The sequence below is a fragment of the Monodelphis domestica genome, chromosome 6, assembly GCF_027887165.1.
Source record: "Monodelphis domestica isolate mMonDom1 chromosome 6, mMonDom1.pri, whole genome shotgun sequence".
Lineage (NCBI taxonomy): Eukaryota > Metazoa > Chordata > Mammalia > Didelphimorphia > Didelphidae > Monodelphis > Monodelphis domestica.
In genome coordinates, this window is record NC_077232.1 from 158,586,226 (window position 1) to 158,610,160 (window position 23,935).

The 23,935-nt window shown below is 35.3% G+C and overlaps 1 protein-coding gene across 10 annotated transcripts in view; it reads right to left on the minus strand.

The window, feature by feature from the left end:
• Positions 1–22,631, minus strand: part of SCLT1 (sodium channel and clathrin linker 1) — a 205,783-nt gene extending 183,152 nt beyond the window's left edge. For 4 of the 10 annotated variants that reach the window (XR_008912889.1, XR_008912890.1, XR_008912888.1 and 1 more), the window contains exons 1-2: positions 19,714–19,998; positions 1,499–1,566 (exon numbers count right to left, since the gene is read on the minus strand). Coding sequence is in view for 6 of the 10 variants with exons in the window: in XM_007496349.3 (XP_007496411.1) it covers positions 1,499–1,566; positions 19,714–19,765 (120 nt within the window). In the remaining 4 variants the exon portion in view is untranslated. Of the gene's footprint in view, positions 1–1,498; positions 1,567–19,713; positions 20,002–22,090 lie in introns of those variants that run through there. The other 6 variants (XM_007496352.3, XM_007496351.3, XR_008912892.1 and 3 more) reach the window with 5 other exon arrangements.
• Between the last annotated feature and the right edge of the window lie 1,304 nt (positions 22,632–23,935).

Below are 23,935 nucleotides of genomic sequence, written 5' to 3' on the forward strand. Positions count from 1 at the left end.
ATCCATGGCAATATGAGGACAGAACTACCTAAATGAATTTTCTTAGGCAGTACCCTACAATCAGATTATGAAAGTGTTACTTTAAAAGGATAGAAAAAAATAACAAAATGTAATTCTAGGAACAAAAGATCAAGAATCTCAAAAGAAATAATAACAAAAAAGGAACAAAGAAGGGGGTCAAGTAACACCAAATTTCAAATTAAACTACAAAGCAGTAATCATAAAAATTACTTGGCATTAATTAAATTTGACCAGAAGAAAAGATTAAGTATCCAAGATCCAGAAGCAAATTAACATAATAGAAGAATGTCTGATAAACTCCAAGACCTGCAACTATTCTGGTAAAAACCTGTTATCAAAAATTGGTAGGGAAACTAGAAAGCAGTTGGTAGAAATGAAATATAGACCACCATCTCACACCATAGATCAAGATAAACTCCAAATTAGTATATGACTTAAGGCATAAAGGGTGACATCATAAACAAATTAAAAGAGCAAGAAAGAAATTATCTTTTAGCTCTATGGCAAGGGGAAAACGTTATGATCAAACAACATTCACAAGAGATCAAATAAAAAATTTTGATTATATAAAATTTAAAAGTTTTTGCAAAGACAAAATCAGTGCAGTTCAAATTAGAAGGGAAGCAATTAAATGGTGTGTGGGGAAATCTCATCAAGTTTCTGTAATTAAGATCTAATTTTTGAGATAGATAACAAAATTATTCAAATTTATAAGAATTAAGAACATGTGTTGTTTCATATATACTTCTCTTTTCTTCTTTTCAATGGAAATATTCATGTTTGTATGTGTTAATTGTTACCCAGAACTAATGAAAAATTGAAAAAAAGAATCTAAGTTATGAAGTTGCTAATTGTCATCAGTGGTGAAGGTTCTTAGGTACATTATCTTAGGTACATTAAAAAGGTTGGAATCATAGATCTAAACCAAAAGGAAAAAACTTAATACATAAAAGTTATATAAATTTAATTAACTTTTACTGAATTATTACATAATTTAAATTTCTTGAATTTGGGCTGAAAGGATGGAATTTGACTGAGTAATTTTAAAACTTGTGGGGCAGTAAAGTGAGGCAGTAGATAGAGCTCCAGGCCTAGAGTCAAGAAGACCTGAATTCAACTCCAGCCTCAGACATTTAGTAACTATGTGACTCTGGGCAAGTTACTTATGCATGTTTACTTTAGTTTTCTCATCTGTAAAATGAGATGGAGAAGGAAATGGCAAACCACTCCTGTATATTTGCCAAGAAAACCCCAAATGGGTTCACAAAGAGTCAGACACAACTGAAACAACTGAACAACCGACTCTAAATTTCCTCTGCATTAAAATTAAGGAGACTTCAAAATGATGTTTATTTTTTTTTCATATTTAAGGTAGTGTTCATTTCATAAGTTTGCTGGAACCAAAAAATCATTACATGGCAACCAGTCCTCCTGGTAATAAATACTTAGATTATCACACTTTAAATAATTCACATACCTGTTCAAGTGAATATTTGGAAAGATTTTCCATTTGATATCTCCTAAGAGCTGCATTTAGTCTCTGATCTGGAATAAAAAAGAACATTAGTTTATTATTTAATTTAATCAATTTTCTTAAAAGAATTAAGAGCATAATCATAAAATAAAGCATATGTGGAAGTACTTCTGGTTTCCGCTGATTCTTAAAATAAATGACCATTTTATCTCAAATTATATTCAAGGCAGTATAGTATAGAAATTATAGATTTAAATTATTCACAATTATGCAATACTTTATGTTTCAGAGCAAATGCTCTTGTGAATTAATAAAAAAAATTTCTTCACCTGTATCTTCCTACAACAATGAAATTATAGGTCCAGGAAAAAAAGCAAAACCTAAAATCTTTTTAAAAAATACCCAAATCACAGAAGTCAGTTAAATCTCCCATTGGAAAACTGTACTTTCTCCAAACTATTTCCCTTATTTTCAACAAACTTCAATACTTAGTCTTCTTACACTTGCTTCTACAGTTTGATAATAGTTAAAAGCTACCTTCAAGTTTTTGATGGCAACCAAACAATTCTTAGCAGATCAGAAGATCCATTGGTCAGATTATACTATGGGAAATATTTTTTAAGGAATCCCTTTTTCCAAATATTCTGGAGCATTTAACTGATTTTTAATCAAGTTGAGTGAAAGAAGAGTAATTGCAGGAAGCAAGGGAATAATTGTGTCTACTTCAAAAGGCAGAGTTATAATTAAAGATGAAATAGTTAATTATGGAGAGATATTGAACTATTAATTTGCCTTTTTAAAGAAGGTATCAAAAATCCAAGAAAAGTATACAACCAATTAAGTTATGTCACAATGTGATATTTGTGCTTAAAATGTTTTTTTTTTCCTCTGTAAATGTTCTTTGAGTGGACCAATTATTGTCAATATATGTTCAATAAACATTAATTAAGCACCACTAAAACTTCAGGAATATCAAGAAGAAAAGTAAGTCTTTGTCAGAGATTCTTATAAATCAATGAAATAAAAAGACATGTGGAAATATATTTCTGAAAGACAAAACAGGTGTCAAATATGGCCCACAGATCGCATGTGACTCACAGAATTCCAGAGTGCAAACCAAAGCAGATTAAAATGTAATTGGGAAATATTTAACAAATAAACATACAATGAAACATTTTACAAATTAAATCAATATACAACTGCAGGATTACTTATGCCCAGATTACTGGCCCCAGTTCTTATATAAGTTTTACACCATTAAGGTAGAATATGATAAGGATAAAAGAGGGTTCAAGATCAAAGTGCTAGGCTCAGTGAATGGAAAGTCAGATCTGGAGAGGAGAGGTTCTAGATTCAAATCTGCATGAATGTAGGAAGTAGGTGGAGGCAGGGCAATATCAGGTATTCAATTTTGGTTAGCAAGAATAACACCTACTACACAAAAGAAAGTAAATAAAATAGGGCAGAAGAGTAGATTGGAGTCATATTCTGAAGGGTCTCAAATTCCAAGCTACAGAGTTTGTATTTTGTCCTATAGGCAATAGAGATCATGGAAGGTTTTGGAAAAGGAGTGTGATACAATCAGATCTATGCATTATGAAGACTATTTTGGTAACTAACTAGGGTCTAGAAAGGAGAAAGCCTGAAGGTAAACAAGCCACTTGGGTTATTTAGTAATCTAGGAGATAATAAGATCCTGAACTAAGGGGGCTTGCAGGTAAAATGACCCAGATTTTAATTCAGGTTTTACTACTAATTTGCTGTGTGGCTTTTAGCAAAGTCACTGCACATCTCTGGTTCCTTCTCACTTTTCCTCATTCATAAAATTAAGGGAAGTGGACTAAATGCCTAAGGTTTTCTCCTAACAGTGTGATTCTGAGAAAGATATTAGGCAAGTCTTTGGCAAAAAATGAGAAAACATATCAAAAGATTTGTACTTCCATTAGGAAGTAGAGGGATAATGAAAAAAGAAAGAGAATCTGTAAAATATTTGTTTCATCACTTCAAAAAAAAAAAAGATCAGTTTTCTCAGCAGATTTCTTAAGTGAGACAAATAAGAGCCATAAAAGGGTATTCAATTTTTGTTTCTATCGATATTGCTTCTGGTCTACTATAATAATCTTTTAACTAAATTAATTAAACTATATTAATGCTTTGAAAATATTTCCACATGAAATTCTTATTAGTGAAAAGATAAATTCACTATGGAAAAACAAAAATTACAATCAGACTACTGAGCCAGATTGAAAACATCTAAATTTCTTCAACATGTTTTGTTACAAATTTGTACCTTTAGTACTAACTTGATTATGTAGGCAGACCCTTGACTACAAATTTAGAGTCCACAGATAGCTAACTGCTGTAATTTTTTGATTGGTGGCTATTTTAAGCAGAATGTTTTAAATCTATTTCCATTTCATCTCTTAATAAGAACAGACTTTCTAAAATATAAAGTTAAATTTTATGGTGATATGAAAAAATTAGTTTCACATGAATGCACTAATAAGAGCTGTAAAGTTTTAACAATGTTATTTGCAAAATGTTAATAGGTTTCAGTGTTCTCCACTCTAAAACAAGGGACTGGACTAGATGGCTTTTCTTCAGTTCTAATTCTATGATACCATGATCTCTCATTGCTTAAAAAGCTCTGATGCTATAAATTAAACAGAAATTCTTTTATATGTTACTAATTTTAAGAAAAAATAGCAAAGTTTAAAGGAAAGTTCAGAATGTAGAAACCTCAGAAAAAGGTGTTTATTATCTCAAGTAACTGGACTAAAAAGAATCACAGAATACACATACTAACTTAGCAAGTCTACAAGGTTAAAGGCAATTGTTTTTCAACTTAAAAAAAAAGCTTCTATAAGGAACACTGTCAAACATTTCTTTGGGGGCAGCTGGGTAGCCCAATGGATTGAGAGTCAGGCCTAGAGATGGGAGGTCCCTAGGTTCAAATCTGGCCTCAGACACTTCCTAGCTGTGTGACCCTGGGCAATTCACTTAACCCTCATTGCTTAACCGGTACCACTCTTCTGCCTTGGAACCAATACAAAGTATTGATTCCTAGACAGAAAGTAAGGGTTTTTTTTTTTAAACAAAACAAAACAAAACAAAACAAACCTCTTCTTTACATCTCTCTAAAAGTCAAAATACTTTGTGTATGGTTCCATATTTGAGATTCTCAGTCATGTCACTTTCCTGCTCAAAACCTTGCAACAAATCCCCATTGCCTCCAAAGAAAATTCTAAGTAATTGACCTGGCATTAAATTTCTCATACAATAAACTACCAAGTCATCCTCCATCCTTATCCCCTATCTTTCTCAAACATGTATTCTATATGCCAATCAAGTCAGAATCTGTTCTCTCAACACAACTCATGCCAATCTTTGTTTCCTTTACCTGGTTATACCTTTTCTACTACATTTCCAATGGGAGAATCCTTCAAGGTCTAATCAGCACATTTCCTCCAGGAAATTATTCTAATTTCCCAAATGGTTATTTCTACCTGTCCTCTCCAACCCTTTAACATTTAGCAATGTCTTCCTTATGATATTTTTAAATTTTGTCTTTCATATCTCAACAACTTGTATTTTTCTAAGCACTGATGACTCTACTGTGTCCTTATCAAAAAAGTCATGAAAAAGTATTAAAATTATTTTTAAGTAGATGAATTTATAATTCACATTGAACCACCTATATAATTGAGTATTTTATGCCCACAAGATTATTTTTTTCTTTCAGTATAGAATCACCATTATTTCATTAGCATTGCTACCTTAACAAGGTTTTGTTTTTCAGTTATATCTTTCTTTACTTCACTAATGATCCTCACATTGAAATCACTCAGGTTGATATTTATTTCATTTTTAATAGAAGACTCTGAAAAAATAACATGAATACAAATAAGATGCTATACATTGAAAAAGCCTGGAGATGAGAGGCCTGAGGTTTAAATCTGGCTTTAGACACCTAGATGTGCCTCTCTGGGAAAGTGACATGAATCCAACTGTCTGCCTTTACTGTTCTTCTGCCCAAGAATGAGTACTTAAAATTGATTCTAAGATAGAAGGAAAGGGTTCAAAAAATAAAAAAGAAAAAAGAAAAAGCCTCTATATTCCAGTCACACTACTTCCCATATATCTCTGAGTATTTTCTTTCTCTATGACTTTTTCTCTTTTCATCATCAAATCTCATATATATCATCCTCCTTTCAGACATAGCTCAAAATAACTCCTATAGCAAATTTTTGCTGATTATTCCTACATTACTCTGGTCACTGCTCTAGTCTTGTTACATGTCCTCTCATAGTGCTTATTTAGCTTTCACTATAGCAAAATATCACAAATTTAAAGCTAGTTTGAGTTATTCAAAGTTTGGATAATAAAAGTACTGAATATTTTAAAAGAAATGTAGTTTTATCACTTCCAAGTATGTTTAATAGAGAATTCAATATTCCCTCCATTAGAATGTGAATTCCTCCAGAACAGGTTTTTCTTTATATTCTTAATGCTTGCCACAGTTTCTTGCACATACCAAAGAGTGTTTAATAAAATGCTGGTTGACTGACTACCTGATTAAGATAGTACTAAATGCTAATAAATGTGATATGCAAAATGTTGTCTTCAGTTTATGTTCTGGAATCCTCATAAAAAGTCCTCTTGGTACTAGATTACTATATTATTTTTTAGAAGGGCCATATTATACATATGCCTTAGACTGACTTTCCTTCTAGAGGGGATACCATGTAGAAGTTCCTATTCAAGTTTCATGTAATGCTTCTGAAAGGCCTAGCTTTAATGAAAAGTTTAGTTTCATCTGAAACTAGCTCTAATCACTTGCCCAAAAACAATGTAAGATTATAGAGAATTATTTGACCTTTACAAATTATACTTTTAAAGTGATCTTCCATTTATAAGGAAAAATCAGTATTTCCATAAGTATGATTCACAGGATTTTATCCCCTCTCTACTAAACACAAAGCCAGCTGCTCCAAAGGAAGGAAAAAAAATATAACAAAGATATACCATATGTCATATCATTAATTGGTTCTATGAAAACACCATTGGATAAAATGTTAAAAGGGCTAGCCTACATCCATAAGAATAATGTTATAATATTCTTGGACAATCAAAATCCATGCTCCAAAATCTTGAAAATAAGATATGACCAAAAAATATCACTACGTGGCATCCAGCTCTCCATTCAAGGGCCTCTCTGAAATTTACTAGACTTGTCTTCAAAAGTCTAAACTTTGCTGGTCCCTAAACCAGAACTTAAGCTCTGCTTCTGTGGCCTTTGAGAACACAAGCACACCTCAACATCATGACGAGACAGTGACATACAACAATACTACTCTGATGTTTTGAATGTCATTGAAAATTAATCTGTATAAATAAGTATGCAAAATCATTGAAGCAGATAGAGAACTGACAAGGCAAATTACTACCATTCTACTAGTAGGATGGATGTAGAAGGAAATCCAAAGGAGGCCTAATGAGTGGTAGACCACTAGAACATATATGAGCTGCCTAGCCAGTATCAGATTTTGTTGTAGTTTAGACTGTAACAATCTCGAGCCCAGGCTGATCTCAGTCAGTTAGTCAATAAGCATTTATTAAGTACCTACTATGTACCAAGCACTGTGCCGAGTACTGGGGATATAAATAAAAAAAAAAGAAAGGAAGTCCTTGCCCTCAAGAAGCTTAAAATCTAATTAGGGAAGATAATATACAAAAGCATATTAATTGGGCCCTAATACAAGGACCTGTTAGAAATTTATTAAATTGAACCCAAAATAAAAGGGCCTATTATTTTTGTTTACTCAGAAAAAGTTTATATAGAGATTTTTGATATTTTGATTGTTTTTGAGTTTTTCTTTTTCCCAAAAATGTTTACTTTTTCTTCCATTTGTTTTTCTTTTATGTTTTTGATTTTTTTCTTTTGATAATTGACTCATACACCCCATAACTCAACCATGCATCTTGCGCTGAACTGGTTATTTCTCAACACCCTCTTTGTGGGGTGGAGAGGGATTGTATTTTCACAAAAACCAAGTTTTAAAATTTTGTTTGAGAAAAAAAAAATTTTTTTTCAAGGAAAGAAGCTTGCTAACTCCTAAAATCCAGAGAATGAACTGTTTGCAAAAAGATGCCTGCAAAACCTACACTACACCAAGAAGATCCAGAATGAATTTTGGGGTGTGGTTGATTGAATTAAAGGTTGAGCTTTTGTTTTGAATGTACACTCTTATGCCCAAAGGGACTGCCCCCAATTGGTTTTTGTCAATGCACCTAGCAAAACATTGGTTTTGCTTTCTGTCTCTTCTATTTCCCTCTTATCTCTAACTATTGTAGTTTCCTCTTAGAAGGTGAAATTTTGTATACAACTGTAGTTAGAAGATTTTAGAGGTACAAGATGATTATGTTAAGTGATCAATTGGGGAGACTAGTCTCCTAATCATTATCAAGGGGGATTGTGCAATTGAGATAACTCCACCCTACTTATTCTTTAGAATTTTAGCCACCAGGAATGTATACACCTCCACTTAAGGATTACGTGTTGGGGAGGAAGGTCTATGACAAGTTACAAATCAGAAACAACTGACTGCCCCCTGGGCAGACCAAAGCCAAGTTTAAGACATGTAAGTCACAGGAAGTGATGCAAAGAACTGCCTTTAAATTTTGTGGTCACTTCCTGTGAGGGGATCTTCACTTTGGAACTTGACTGTGGAGGAGCTTGGGCTTGAGATCTCAGACTGCTTCCCTTTGAACTGTCATGTGGTAAGTGAAAAGGTTGACTACCTTTCACTTGGTTTTTCTGGCACTAGCCTCTGGAAAGGCCTCTCTCTCTCTCTCTCTCTCTCTCTCTCTCTCTCTCTCTCTCTCTCTCTCTCTCTCTCTCTCTCTCTCTCTCTCTCTCTCCCTCCCCCAACCCCTCTCCCTCTTTCTTTCCCCCCTCTCTCTTTCTCATTTCCTTAATTTCATCTCTCTATTTGTCAATAAACTACCATAAAAGCCATTCTGACTTGAGTAATTCATTGGGATTTAGTAGTTAAATACTTGGTGCCCAACTCTCAAATATTCAGTCCAATCATAATTTTTACCCCTTACATATCCTAAGCTAGCATATCCTAAGCTAGAAATAATAGAGAATAGCTACAATGAAGAAAGAACAGCAGATGAAATAATCAGAAATTCACAGGAGACAAAACCTAAGAAAGGACTCAGTAATAAAATGCATAACTTCAAATGTCTAAAAACAAATGGCCAAAGTTTAGGCAACAAGGAAGATGAACTAGAGATTCTAATGCGAAAGAAGGAAAATTTGACTGCATAGATACCAATAAAACTTGGTGGGATAAACCCATAACTGACAATGGCTTAGAATACGTACACTTTATTCAAAAGAAAGATAATAAGGAAGTAGCACTATATATTAAGGTATACTAAAGAAGAAAAGCATATGAGTCAATATGATATATACCATACATCATATTAGAATATGACGTAAAGTCTTTTAAAAGTCAACAGAGGGAAAACCAAATACATTTTGTAATTAGGATATGCTATAAATTACTAGGACATAAAAAAGTGATACAAAGTTTAGGAAAGAGATCACAAACCTTGCAGAGGGGTATGATACAGTAGTGATAAAGACTTCAATTATCTAGACATTTCCAGCAACTCTCTGCCAAAAACAAAGCAGCTAATAACTTCCTGAAACTTGCCTTGGCAATAATTTTTTCCTTCAAAAAGTGGGGAAGAAAACAACAAATAAGGGGATATACTATTCTAAATCTTGTTTCCTGGTTCTGGAGGCAAGACAGCAGAGTTAGAGGAGCATTTTAGTCAAACTCTCCCAACATTCCCTTCCAAACAACTACAGGATGATGGGTCAAATCAAATTATGGAGCAGCAAAGCCAACAAAAGGCCAGGGTAGGATATTTTTCAAGCCTAAAACAACTTAAGATATTAGAAAATTGTGATACAGGAGTGGGAATTGGCCCAGAGCATAGTATAGTGGAGCACCAGATGTGGCTGAAGCAGTAGGAGAACCCAGAAGGTGTAAAAGAATTGGACAGCTGATCAGAAACAGATGACAGGCCCTTGTACAAGCACTGTATCTTGGTAACTCTATTGCCAATTACCCAGTTCCTGGATGAAAAGAACAGGAGTCCTACTTTCTAGTTTCAACTTCAGGGTAGAGTGGAGGGTAATTGCTTATGGTCTCAAGGAATCAATAACCCTGGTTTCAGGTATAGGGGGAGAAAGAAGTGCTAGTGCTTAAACTTGCAAGGTAGGAGGAGCCTCTCCTGAGTAAAATCAGAACATAGATCACAAGAGCAGATCACATGTATCCCTGGATCATACCACCTTGGAAGCATCTAAAATTTATAGACCTCCAGAAATAGTTATGAAACAGCAAGGTAAAAAAGCTTGGGGGGCAGCTGGGTAGCTCAATGGATTGAGAGCCAGGTCTAGAGATGGGAGGTCCTAGGTTCAAATCTTGCCTCAGACACTTCCTAGCTATGTGACCCTGGGCAAGTCATTTGACCCCTATTGCCTAGCCTTACCACTCTTCTGAAGGTATGGGTTAAAAAAAAAAAAAGCTTGATACTTGGGACAGTTACTCCCCAATCCCAAAGTTAAGCAGACCCAGCTCTAACATAAAGTTCAAAGTCAAGAAATAAGCTGGACAGATATCAACTCACATGTATTAGACTGCATAAAATGATAAAAGGCCAAAATGACAAATGTTGGAGAGGATGTAGAAAAATGGGGACACTAATATATTGTTGGTGGAAATACAAACTGATCCATTTAGGAAAACAATTTGGAATTATGGCTACAAGAATTATAAACCTGTGTTTACGTTCTTGGGTCTGTTTCCCAAGAAGATCAGGACTAAAGAATCTATGTGTTCCAAAATGTTTACAGCAGCTCTCTTTGTGGCAACAATAACTGGATATTGAGTGAATAACTATCAGTTGTGGAATGACTAAACAAGTTGCAGTATGTGATTTGATGGTATGCCACTGAGCCATGAGAAATGATGAGCAGGTTAATTTTTTTAAAAGTTGAAAATATTATGTGAAATACTGAAGAGCAAAAAGAGCAGAACCAAGAGAATATTATATAGAGCTCCAGAATTAATATTTGAGGAATAATTTGTGAATGTCTACCTCTAGGGAAGGAACTGATGAATAAAAACATGAAAGACATAATTTATGCATACTTTTTTGTTGTTGTTGGATGATACCTCCTATGGTGTAGGGAATGGAGGGAAGAGCTGAGATATCTACAAATCTTAATGTAACCAAAAAGCAAATACATTTTTATGAAGTAGGCTGGAAAAATAAGCAAACAACAAAATAATCCTGAACATAAGAAACAACTATGGTGACAGGAAAATTCAAGACAAAAACTCTGAAGACAACATGAAAATATTTACAGAATCTCAAAGAAAAATGAAGATTGGACACAAGTTCAACAAGAATCCTTAGAAGTACAAAAAAAAAGTTATTTTAAAAGAATTTTAGAAGGATTTTAAAACTCAAATAAGAAATGAAGAAAATTGAAGAGAAATGAGACAAAGTAAGAAAATTATAAAAAGAAAAAATGACAGCTTGGTAAGAGAAATAAAAAGTTACTGATGAAAATAACACCTTGAAAAAGAGAATTAAGCAAATGGTGAGTTACAAAATCTCATTGAAGAAAAGAACTTCTTAAAACCAGAATTGGCCAAAAGATAAAAGAAGTAAAAATCTTTGCTAATGAAAATAACTAGTTACAAAAACAGGACTAGTACAAAAGGGGAGAGTATAAAAGCTCACTGAAGAAAAGAATTCCTTAAAAATTAGAATTGGGCAAGAAGAAACTAATGACTATATGAGACATTAAGAAACTATAAATGAAAGTCAAAAGACTGGACAAGAAAAGAAAACGTGAATTATTTCATTTGGAAAATAATTGATCTGGAAAATAGACCAAGGAGATGTCACTTAAGAATTATTTGACTACTTGAAAGCCATAATAAAAAAAAAGGGGGGGGCTACACATCATCTTGCAGGAAACTATCAAGGAAAACTGCTTGAATATCTTAGAATCTGATCAAAATAGAAATGAATCTACCAATCAGCACTGAAAGAGATCACAAGATGAAAACTCTCAAGGATGTTACAGTCAAATTCAAGCGCTCCCAGGTCAAGAAAATATGGAAAACAATAAGAAAAAAATCATTCAAATATCACTGAACCAGTCAGGATCACACAGGTATTGGCAGCTACCATGTGAATGGAACAGAGTGCTTGGAATATATGATATTCCAGAAGGCAAGGGAGCTAGGATTATACCCAAGAATATCTACCCAGAAAAATTAAGTATAATTCTTTGGGGGGAAGATTTAATGAAACAGAGGATTTTCAAAAATTCATGATGAAAAGATGAAAAGAAACAGAAAATCTGACTCTCAAATACAAGATTAAAAGAAACAAGAAAAGATTAACAAAAAAGACTTAATAAGGTTAGGTTATTTACATTATTATATGGAAGATGATACTTGAAAGTTTAAAAAAAATTTTTTGATATTTGAAACTAAGAATTTTATCATTATTAGGACAGTTAGAGGAATCTATATAAACAGAGGGCATGGGTATGAGTCAATTATGCTGGGATGATCTTTTAAAAATGAATATTGAGGAAGAGAGATGCTCTGAGAGAAGGAAGACAGAAAGAATGGGAAAAATTATTTTCAATTAAAAAGGCACTTGAAGAATTTTCACAGTAGAGGAGGAAAAGGGAAGCCAATAGTTGAATCTTACTCTCATCTGAACTGGTTCAAAGAGGTAGGATTGTATAATCAGTGCTCAACATTTGCTTACTTAACTTTTGCAACTTCAAGCATTCATGTGGTTTTAATAATAATTTTCGGGGCAGCTGGGTAGCTCAGTGGATTGAGAGCCAGGCCTAGAGACAGGTGGTCCAAGGTTCAAATCTGGCCTCAGGCACTTCCTAGCTGTGTGACCCTGGGCAAGTCACTTGACCCCCATTGCCTAGCCCTTACCACGCTTCTGCCTTCGAACCAGTACACAGTATTGACTCCAAGACGGAAGGTAAGGGTTTAAAAAAAAAATAATAATAATAATAATTTTCACTCATGGACATGCACAATTGAGAAAAAAATGGAGGTATGATGCCAAGTTTGTGAAAAAGTTAGTATTCTACTAGGATACATTATTTTAAGCTAGTTTATCATGAGAAGTGATGTTGAGACCTCATCAGTCTTGGCATCTTCTGACAGTAGTGACTAAATTCCTAGCAATCTCTCCCTTGGTTTTTAAAGAGAAGGCAAGGTAAAGAGGTTTACTACAGCATGGTATATATAGTACAAGCCTCCCAGGCTGTTATCTGACATAGTGAAATCCAAGGCCACCATCTGACATAGTGAAAAGCAAGGTCTTGGTTTAAAGATGTTTTACTTTTAAGAATTTTTTGTTATAAATTATTTACAATACTGTAGTTTCATGTGTTATGAAGAGTGAAAACTGCCTGACATCAGTGGTGGTTTTTAATTGAAATATTAGCACAAACAGTCATAGAATTCTAGGGAATTATTAATGGAAAAAATGATTTGCACATAAATAATTTCATTTAGTATATTTATTTTATGGGTTATTCATTGTTACTGTGTTAGAAAAAGCATATATTATCAGAATTAATGTTTGTTAAAAAGACTTATATGCAGAAAAGTGTATTTTCTACAATCTCTACCAATAGGTTACAGTTGTTGGTGTTTGCAGGAACCTACCCCTCTACTTCCCATAGTTTTAAAGTATAAGCATGTGTACTTTTTACTTTGGCAACATTTTTTAGGAATGTTACACCCGTAAAAGTTGAGGACTGGCTACACACACACACACACACACACACACACACACACACACACACACACATCTATTTTATCCAACAGCTAAGTAGGAGGTGAATGGGAAAAGAGTAGGGTGTGAACAAAATATTAAGGGAGGCAATGGTCAGAGGCAAAACAGACTTTTGAGGAGAGGTATGCTAAAAATAAATAAATAAATAAACTAATAAACAGAAAAAAATAAGATAGAGGGAAATTAATACTTAGTAATTCTAACTATGAATGTGAATGGGATGAATTCACCTACAAAACAGAAGTAAATAGCAGAATATATTAAAAATAGAATCCAATTATTTGTTTACAAGAAACATATCTGGAGCAGAAACACACAGAATTAAAATAAGGGGCTAGAGCAGAATGTTTCTGCTGAAGTTAAAAAAAAAAAGAGGGGTAAAAATCACAACCTCGGACTCAGCAAAAACATAAATGGACCTAATTAAAAGAGGTAATCGGGGAAATAACATTTTGCTCAAAGGGTCACAAACAATGAAGTAATATCAATACTAAATATATATGCAACAAATGATATAGCATCCAAATTCTTAAAGGAAAAATTTAATGAGTTATAAAAGAGAAATAGGGGGTAAAACTATAATTTATATCCATGGCATTCTTCTGATCTAGGGATCTTATTTTACAAAGTCAATCTGCCATGACTAATTCTTGAAATCATGCTATCATCCTGCCCTTTCTAGAATTCAATAACCATAGCTTTAACAATTTGTTTTTTAAAATTTTGCAATTAATCAAAGTTAAGCTATAGTCTGAAGACTTCATCTGTTTTTCTTCTTTGAAAAATTGAACTTTTTTTTTTAGTTCTGTGTTATTTATCCTTTTCTTTGAATTTCAAAATAACACCAACAGGGGATCCTTAATCATATTTGCCAATTCATACAGCATTCCACAATGATTTTTGCCTGAACAAAGTGATATCAACTCAAGTGCTCCTAAATACCCTCTCATCTCCTTACATATCTTGCATTTTAATTTTTTTCTAACTATTTTTTCCATTGTTTCCTTGGCAAACTAAAGGCTATATATTTTGTCTTCTCTCTGTTCATTATCTTATCTACCCCCAAGAACCCTATCCTCTTTTTGATCCTTTTCATACACAATCCTTTTTTTTGCTTAAAGGATTCAAAGCCCTAGTTCATTTTGAACTTAAGCACTCCAGATGCTTTCTTACAGAACATGCTTTTTTTCAACTTCTATAACCTCTACTTGCCTATATCCTCTGTACTACTACTTATATTTCAGTGCATCTGAGGTCTTCAATGTGTTTTCCTGCTATTGGTGCAGAACACAATTCATTCATCTCTTTTATAACTGTACAATTTTTCCCATATATTCCTCTAGATTGATCACCCAGAGAACATCTAATATGCTAAAATTTCCTAGGTCTTTTTCATTTGGGAGCTGGCTATTAGCTCTCTTGAATGATATGACTTATTTTCCTTATGACATATATCCTGGTGGTTTTCTTTAAGCTATGCCTTGAGCACAGGTCATTCACTGTTGGAAATAAAATAAAAAAGCTATAGCCTACTCTTACTCTCTGAGTCTCTCCATTATCCTCTGGGTCCCTGACAACTTTGATTCTGTAGTCACCTGAGTATTCTATTATGTATATGGAACATCATTGGGAGAAAAAGGGTATTAACGAATAGGTGGGCTATATATCAAGAAACAATTTAGGATTATTAAAAGGCTATTATCCAAAAGCAATTCAGCCTATTGTCTTCTTCCTAGTATATTTTAGACACAGGTCACTGTCCACCTATAGAGCATGTCCTGGATATATGAGCAAATGTACTAACTCAATGGAATGTCCAACACACTGGATTCCATGATCTAGTTAACAAATACATTTTATATATGATTCTTCCAATGTATATTGTTACCTATCTCTGAGTCACTACGAATTTCATTAAGGATACCCTAAAATCATCTGAGGCTTCATACAATTAACACAGTGTCATCAACAAACAGGAGTAGTTGAAGGATTTTATTACCTATGCAGAAATTGTCTTCCATTTGGACTTAGCATAGGACAATATCCATGACAGTGAGAAATGCCTTGTACAAATGTATCTCATTGTTTTATAGATCACTTGACATTAATAATCAGAATGTCATAACTGTTATCTCTGGAAATGAATTTACAAAGGGATTCTATATAATCTTATCAAATGCAAAAGAGATTCCTTGTTGAAAGATTTTAAAACTACATTTTGCTTTAATCAAGTCAAATGCCTTTTGTAATCATCAGATATACATTTTTAAGACATCTATTTTTGAAATACAAATTAAATACTGCATCACTAAAATAACCAAATGACCCTGGAGAAAAACTGAGAAAATGCATTTCAAACTATGAGTATGGAATAATGTAAATGCTGTCAGATATTTCCTGTATTGATTGGTTTAGCCAAACTGCTTTTTCTCTTTTTTAAAAATCTGAGGGACAGGAGGTATATTTAATAAGAAAAGAGAAATATATTTGGAAATGAACGTGATGTAAAAACAAATCAATAAAAATACAATAAAAATTTTATTTTTTAAATAAAATACAGTCAAGCAAGTGTCCATTTATATCATCAGATCAGATTAAGACTATTACAAGTTACAATGTGTACTTTTTGTGCAATACCATTAAAAAAAAAACATTCTTTTTCTTTAACATCTAATTTACTTCTTGGTTTCCATAATCATTATATGATCCAAGGACCATATACTACACACAATATTAGTAGATAAGAAAAAGAGGTTAGTAATGCAAAATACTTTCTTATAGAAATATGTTAGGTTTTCTGAACATGTCCATCTGACTAAAGGAAAACACTTTTAAAAAATCAGCTTCGCTACAATGTATACAAATGTTTCTGGCTGTCTCTTTTTCATTCACTCAGTGCAGAGCAAGATGTTAAAAATCAGTCTTGTTTCTCAGGGTCAACTTGATCACCTGTCAAGTTCCTTTGGGGAAATAAGGCCAGCTCCCTCTATGCCCTACTCTAGTGAAAACACTTACAAGCACCCCTCTAAAAGCGCTAGCTTCTTCCCTAACCTATCTACTTGTTCCCTAACCACTGCCTTGGCATGGAGAAACCTCTTGATTTTTCCTTTAAAAACACCTGTAAGATGATAACCACATACATTAAAAGATTTGTTTAGGTCTATAGGTATGGCTTCTTAGGTAAAAGGTAGTATGTTATGAGAAACATAAAGATAAACCACTTGTCAACTTTATTTCTGGAAAACCCAAGTTTGCCCCTTGTCTTTTGGGAGCTTGCCTTGGGGGATGCCCCTGACTGACCTGATAAACCCTATCCCTGAACTGAACAACTGACTTTGAGGTACTTAATAATCCCAGTTTAGATAAGATTAGTACTTAATCAAGCCTTAGGTATCCTTGTTTTGTTTTAAAAGTTTATCAACCTTAACTCCCTTACCCAGCCTCTGACTGGAAACATCTTTTTGTAGCTAGTATAAAGCATCAGGCTCTTCCTGTGAGTCAAACCCTGGGCTCTTCCTTTCCTTGTATCCAATGGAGAGCTAGTCAATCATTCTTCCCTACCCTTTGTTCCCCCTCACGAGGCATATATGATCTCCAAGTTCTGTTATTCTTTGGAGAATCATCTTTGATGGTGCATTCTCTCAGAGACACTGTTGCCAGAGTCCCAGAGCCCTTGGCTCTGCATGGTGGTCAGTGCTTGACTGTGTGGAGGTCGAATATTACAAACTTGTCTCTTATCTGATTAAAAATTTGCTTTTTTCTGACCATTTTAATGGTTCTGTTTTAGATTGTGGGAATTTAAATTTTCCATTTATTTCTTGCCCATTTACTTGTGTCTTCCCATGTAACAAAAAAAATATGTTGAGTAGTTTTTGTTTATGTAAGTTTATGTCAATTTATTTTTGTTCTTAATATTTGTACCTACACCTAGAAAAATGAAACTCTCCCAAGGGAAGGAATTATTTTACTTTTCTGTTTATGTCTCCAAAATCTGGCATAATACCTTGCACAGTATAGACATTTAATTAGTCTTTACTGAATGAAGTAATAAGATTAAAATTCTTCTGATCAGCAATCAACAATCCAGCATCAATCTACCACTTTAGTTATACATCATATGGTTGGAAAAATTAATTTTTTTTCTCCAAAACATCATATGACCTGCTGTCTCCTGGACTTTGCTTACACTATTCTCTATTCCTGAAATTTCCTATTTCTCTTTACCTGCTGAATTTCTGCCCATCTTTACAAACCCAATTCAAATGCCACTATCTCCATGTAAGCCTTCCCTTCTAACCTGGTAATGAATGTCCTTTTCCCCTCAAATATCATGCAACTCTGTAATAAACTTTTGGTAGTAGTAGTCCTTTATTATCTTCCCTCCCTCTCTGCAGTATATCCCTTAGATTAGTATGGCCTAAATTGGCAGCATACTTGCAGATTTAAGAGTTCATATCCCTATGATCTCAAGGCTGGCAATTGCAACATCACTTCCACTGTGCATGACATCAACTATCAAGATACAGCCTTTAAAGAGTTAGGAGGAGAGGGTAATGATGAAGGGAAGGCCATTCTGTCCATACCCCTTCCCACCCCCAACTCAGCTTCTTTCAAGAGTGGGGATATTTTGCAGTTGTTCATTGTCTTCATATCTTGGAGCAGCTTCATGGTGCAGTGAACAGTGATGGGCTTTAAGTCTGGAAGACTTCTCTTCCTGAGATCAAATCTGGCGTCAGAGATTTAATAGCTGTGTGAATCTGGACAGTCTTAACTCTTTTTGCCTCACTTCATCAACTGGAAAATGAATTGGAGAAAGAAATGGCAATCCACTCCAATATCTTTTCCAAGAAAAGCCCAAATGAGAGGAGGAAAAGTCAGATGTGACTGAAAATAAATGATCAACAATAATCAAAGTACCTATGATATAATTATAATATTTCATATCATATTTATCTTGTGTCTTGTCCTCATAGGCCATAAATTCAATGAGGCAAGTTTTGTTACAGTACCATGGTCTCAGTATATGCTCCAGAAATATTTTAGTTCAGTTAATCTCTTACTTCTTAAATTTCTAACTATGCTTTGCTTAGACCTATGATTTGGACTGATTTAACTTTTCCTTTATAACTCAATTTATTTAGGATTTAAAGTAGAAGAGACCTTAGAGATACCTAATCTAAACTCCCTAATTTATATAGATCAAGAAAATGTCCATAGTCTTTACCTCATTAGACCGAAAGCTCCTTGAAAATAAAGTATATATGTGCATATATAAATGCTGTATATTAATTATATTTAATAAATATTTATCAAATGAATGATCTTTATCTCCATTTTTCATCTCAATTATCCAGTCTCATCATAATTACCACACTCATCAGTCTCCTAGCTATCCCTGATATTTTCTAGGCTTGGCACTTTTGCTAAACCTACCCTAACTCTCTCACTGCAGAGATAATATATACAGCACTGTACTTTTTGTCCAGTCACTCCCTGGATTGCTTCCTTAGAAGTAAAAAAGGAAATAACCAAGGAAAGAATGTTTTTATATGGCTTTTTAAAAAGAGCAAACATAAAAAACAAATGTATTCTAAATACCTAGGTAGTGTACAAAAACATTTAGTTTTGAAGTTTAAAAGAGAAAGTCTGGGCATGTTATGGAGGGTAACACTTTCCCCTCTCTCCTCCTCACAAACCTCTGAAACTATCAAACTCCACACACACACACACCCATTCCCACAGACACAAATTGACATTCAGATTATCTCAAAATGATAATCACCTTATTTCTCTTACTTCTTATTACATAAAATCCTATACTATACTCCTCACAACAGGGCCCACACCTTCAAAATAGTTCAATCTGTGGAAGAGCTGTCTATAATTCTTCAAAACATCTTCTGAATCTTTCTCTTCTTTTTGCTGAAACTATCCTAATCCAAGACAAAATTATATGATCATAAAATCATTGATTGGGGTAATCTAGTCCAAGACCTACACTTTGTGAATGAGGAAACTGGAGTCTAGTAAAGAGTAAATAAAATAGCCAAGGTCACAACGGCATACAGTAGCAGATGCAGAATTTGAACCCCAGGTCTTCTTACTACAAATCCAACATGATTTCTCCTGAAACATTCTGCTTTTGGCTGGTTTCTCTGTCTTAAGTCTCTTACCCATCCAATCTATTCTCCTCATTACTCCACTATCCAATGAACTCCAGTTCTCCCTATTATCTCCAGGATCAAATATATAAAAGTTTGGCTTTTAAAGCCCATCATAACCTGGTCTCTTCCTCGCTTTTGAGTCTTCTTCCAACCTTACATTTCTCTGCATTCTATGATTCAATGGAATTGGCCTCCTTACTGTTCCTCTTACAAAACATTCTATCTCCCACACATTTTCATTGGCTACCCCCCATGCCTGGAATGTTCTACTTCCTGGCTTCCTTTCAAGTCTTGGCTAAAATCCCATGTTCTACAAGAAACCTTTCTCTACCTCCAACTCCCTTAATGCCTTCCCTCTGAGACTGCCTCCAATTTTTCTTATATAAACCTTTTTCTGCACAAGGTTATTACCCTGCCTCTCCCCACTGACACCCCCTGTCCCCCACTTAGATTGTGAGATGCTTGAAGGTAGGGAATGGTTTTGTCTTTTTTTGTATCCCTAGACTTAGTATGGTGCCTGGTACAAAGTAACCGCTTAATGACTATTAATAACTGCTCTATGACTAGCTGACATGACTTGCTTCATTTTAAAGCTAGATTAGCACAACAATCTAAGTATCATGCTCAATTCAATCCACTCTGTATACTATTATATAAAATGCTTCTTTCAAACACCACTGTTCAAAAACTTTCAATAGCATCTTAACTAAGATAAAATCCCTGTTTACCTTCAATGCTTTCCATATAGCCTACTTTTCCAACCTTTTCTCCTTTCAAAACAAACTTTCTATACCAGCCAGTAAGTCTGTTTTTATATAAACTCACAACATAATCCAATCCTTTGCTCATATCATCCCTGGAATAATTTTTAAATGCACTTCAAGGTACAATTCAAGACTTACTTTCTCTTGTAACCTCATAAAACTAGTGATTTCTTGACTAAATTCCCAAAGCACTTATGATCTGTGCCATTTATCTAATAATTAATCACATAGTACTGATATTTAATTAATACGTGAATCTTGTCTCCCGAAATAAGTTTTAAACAAGACACATTTCTTTGTATCTCACAGAGTATTTCTGGTACAGTAACATACCTTACCTGGTACACATTAAATAGCTACTGGATAAACATGTAGAGCTGTCTTCTCATTATTCCCTACTACAACCAGGCAGTAACTGTTGCCTCAAAAATCCTTCTTATAGCCCTTTCCTCTCTTCAAAATAGAAAAAGGTCCTCAGAGAAGTATAAAGATGTTTAAATGTTTAGTAGACTGCTACATGTTGTCTTAAACCCTATTATTCATTGTAATGCATTTAATATTTTTAGTACATAAATGAAAATACAGTTTTCTACTAATTCAATGCCATGCAACCCAGCAGGCATAGTCAATAACTGTTAACTGGCAATTCAATAGCAAATGGAACATGGGATTTGGATTTAAACATGGGTTTAAATCACTGCTCTGAGCTCTGGCAACTTTAAAACACTACATTCATGAAAGCTAGTATATGTCATTTCCTCTCTCTAGGCCTCAGTTTTTCTCTAAAAGTTGGATGAATAATCACTAAGGTCTTTTAGTTCTAAATCACTAGTCAAAGGTTCTTCCAGTTGATTTTTCAAAAATTTATATGCAACACATTAATGTAGGATAATAAATAATTTACATTTATATGGAAAGTTAAGAGTTCAGAAAGTGTTTTTACATATTCCCCAGGCCTGGAAACCATTCCCTCCTCTCCCACCTCCTAGAATCTCTAGCTTCCAGGAAAAGTGCTGCTCCAATGCTTCTCCTTGCAGTCTTTTCTGATCCTCCCCTTTTGTTGTTATCTTCCCTGTCCCCCCAAAATTGTGTGTATACAAATTACTTGCCTGAATTTAAACTCCTTGAGGGCAAAGGCTATTTAATTTTTAATCTGTGTCCCAGCACTCTGCACACTGTAGTAAGCACTTATGTTTCTTGAATGAATGCATTCATGCAGACATTTATTCACTTGAGTATCAATCACAACAATCCAATGAGGTAGGTATGTCCAGAATTACTATCCCTGCTTTACAGAGGGGAGGTAAAATTATTTGCCCATGGTCATAAAGCTGGCTAGTGTGCGTGGCTAGATTTGAAACCAAGTCTTGCTTCCACCAGGACAAGAGCTCTCCTTGCAAAGCCACATTGCCCTCTACTGAAGTGGAAAGGGCACTGGACTTGGAGGCAGAAGGAATTGAGGTACCAGTTCTGTTATTTACTGTATCTAAGTCAATGCTCCTCTCTAGGCCTCAGTTTTTTCCTATGTAAAAAAAAAAAGGGGGGGGAATCAACTAGATGATCACTAAGGCAGCTTTTAGTTCTAAATCCATGTCCTGAGATCCTTCCAGTGGATTAAAAAAAAAAAAAATCGAACCTAACTTCAGGAATCAGATTATGGCACCGAGATACGGTGGACACTGTAGACGCCACACCCCTGGAACACCCGAACCCCGAACCCGGTGGCTTACTTTGGTCTCTCAGAAAGTCGAGCTCTGTGGCCATTGCGGTGCAGTTTTAGCTGCCTCTCTCTCCCCCCTTCCAATGACAACGCAACTTGAGATTGCCCAGGAAAAAAGGAAAATTAAAAAAAGAAAAATTAAAAGCGAGGACGAGAGCTAGCGGGATGACACAGCGGTGAGGCTTGGGGGGCAAAATGAGCCACGGCCTCGGCCTCTGCCTCGTTCTTCAAGCTTCGGCCCTGGCCCGGACCGCAAATCCCTCCAGACGAGACTGGTCAGGGATAATCTAGGCGGACGCAGAGACAAGGCCCAAGTCCCAGGCTCCCGGCAGACTGAAGGCGAGGGGCGCCGACGGGTTACCAGCAGAAAATGATCAGGCCTCCTCCGGAGCCCCCCACCCGTTCAACCCGCGCCACTTCAAAACCGGCGACGGATTCCGTTCCTTGGAGACGGCGACGCTGTATTTGCGTCATCACGCCAGCGCCGGTGTGACGCCCCTGCGAAACAGCTCACCTCCTCCCCTGCCCCAGTATATAGTTAGGGAGGGGGCGGGGCGAAAAGCAAGGGTGTCTTTTGATAGCAGCCAATTGCGGAGTGGGAAGAAGAGGAGGGAGTGTCTGAAAGTGTTGCAGGTCGGATTCCCTGAGTACCTTCCTTGAAAAGGAAGGCTGCCCAATTCAATTATTTTTAAAAAAAAATATTTTTTTTACTGATATCATACATTTACATTACCTAAATTTCTCTCTGGATCTCTCCCCGTATTCCAGCGATCCATCCCATATAAGAAAATGTTTTTTAAAGAGGGGAAAAAAAAGCAAAACCGATCAATATGTCGAAAAATATCTAAAAATATTTCTAATATTCCACACTCATGGACCTCCCACCTCTCCAAAGGAATTGGGGGAGTCATCTTATGTTACTTATTTGGAGTCCTGCTGCCAACACAAATTATTTCTCCATTACAAACTAGACGACAGTTAATCAGTAAATAAGCATTTATTGAGCTTTTATTATGTTAGGTACTGTATTAAGTGCCAGGGATACAAAGAGAGGAAAAATCACAGTCCCAGCCGTAAGGAGCTTCCATTCTAATAGGAGTGATAATATACAATCACCATGGACTTATATAATTTAAATAGAAGGTAATCTTATAGGGGAAAGGTACTAACAACTAGGGGACTGGAAAAGACTTGTTGCAAAAGTTGGAGTTTAAATAGAATCTTAAACCAAGTCTGGGAATCCTGCAGTTAAGATGTGGTAAGAGAATTGGCACTGGAGAGAGAGGGCTGGGACAACCAGTGAAAAGGAACTGTCCAGAAATGGTATGTTTAATTTTGAAAGTAACGTGGAAGTCGTTGAATGGGGAGAGGAAAAGAGAAGTTAGAGGGAGGTGTGACATGATCAGACCAGCAATTTAAGATCTGAGTAGAGAGAAATTGGAATGGAGAAAGACTTGAAGCGGGAGAACAACCAGAAGCCTTTTGCCAAGAATGAGGTGATGAGGGTCTGAATGAGGGTAGCAACTGTGAGAGTTGAAAAAGGAGGACATATATTAGAGATGGGGTGTATGGGGTGCTCAGGGAGGGGTAATATCTCTGGTATGGAGGGCTTGTCGTGCCCTTCTAGGGCAGCTCTCCAGCCACTGACCCTCACCTGACACCCAGCTCTCACTTGTGGCTCCCAATAGCTGCTAACATGCGGCAGCGGCCACACCCTGGGCAACGGCTTCGACAGGCTGGCTAAACCTTGTGAGGGTAGCCATCAGTCGACCCCTGGTGAACCAGGGCTTTGCTCACCCAGCATGTGAAGACTGCTTCCGAGGAACAGGCGGAAGAAACCAACAAGAAGGTTCAA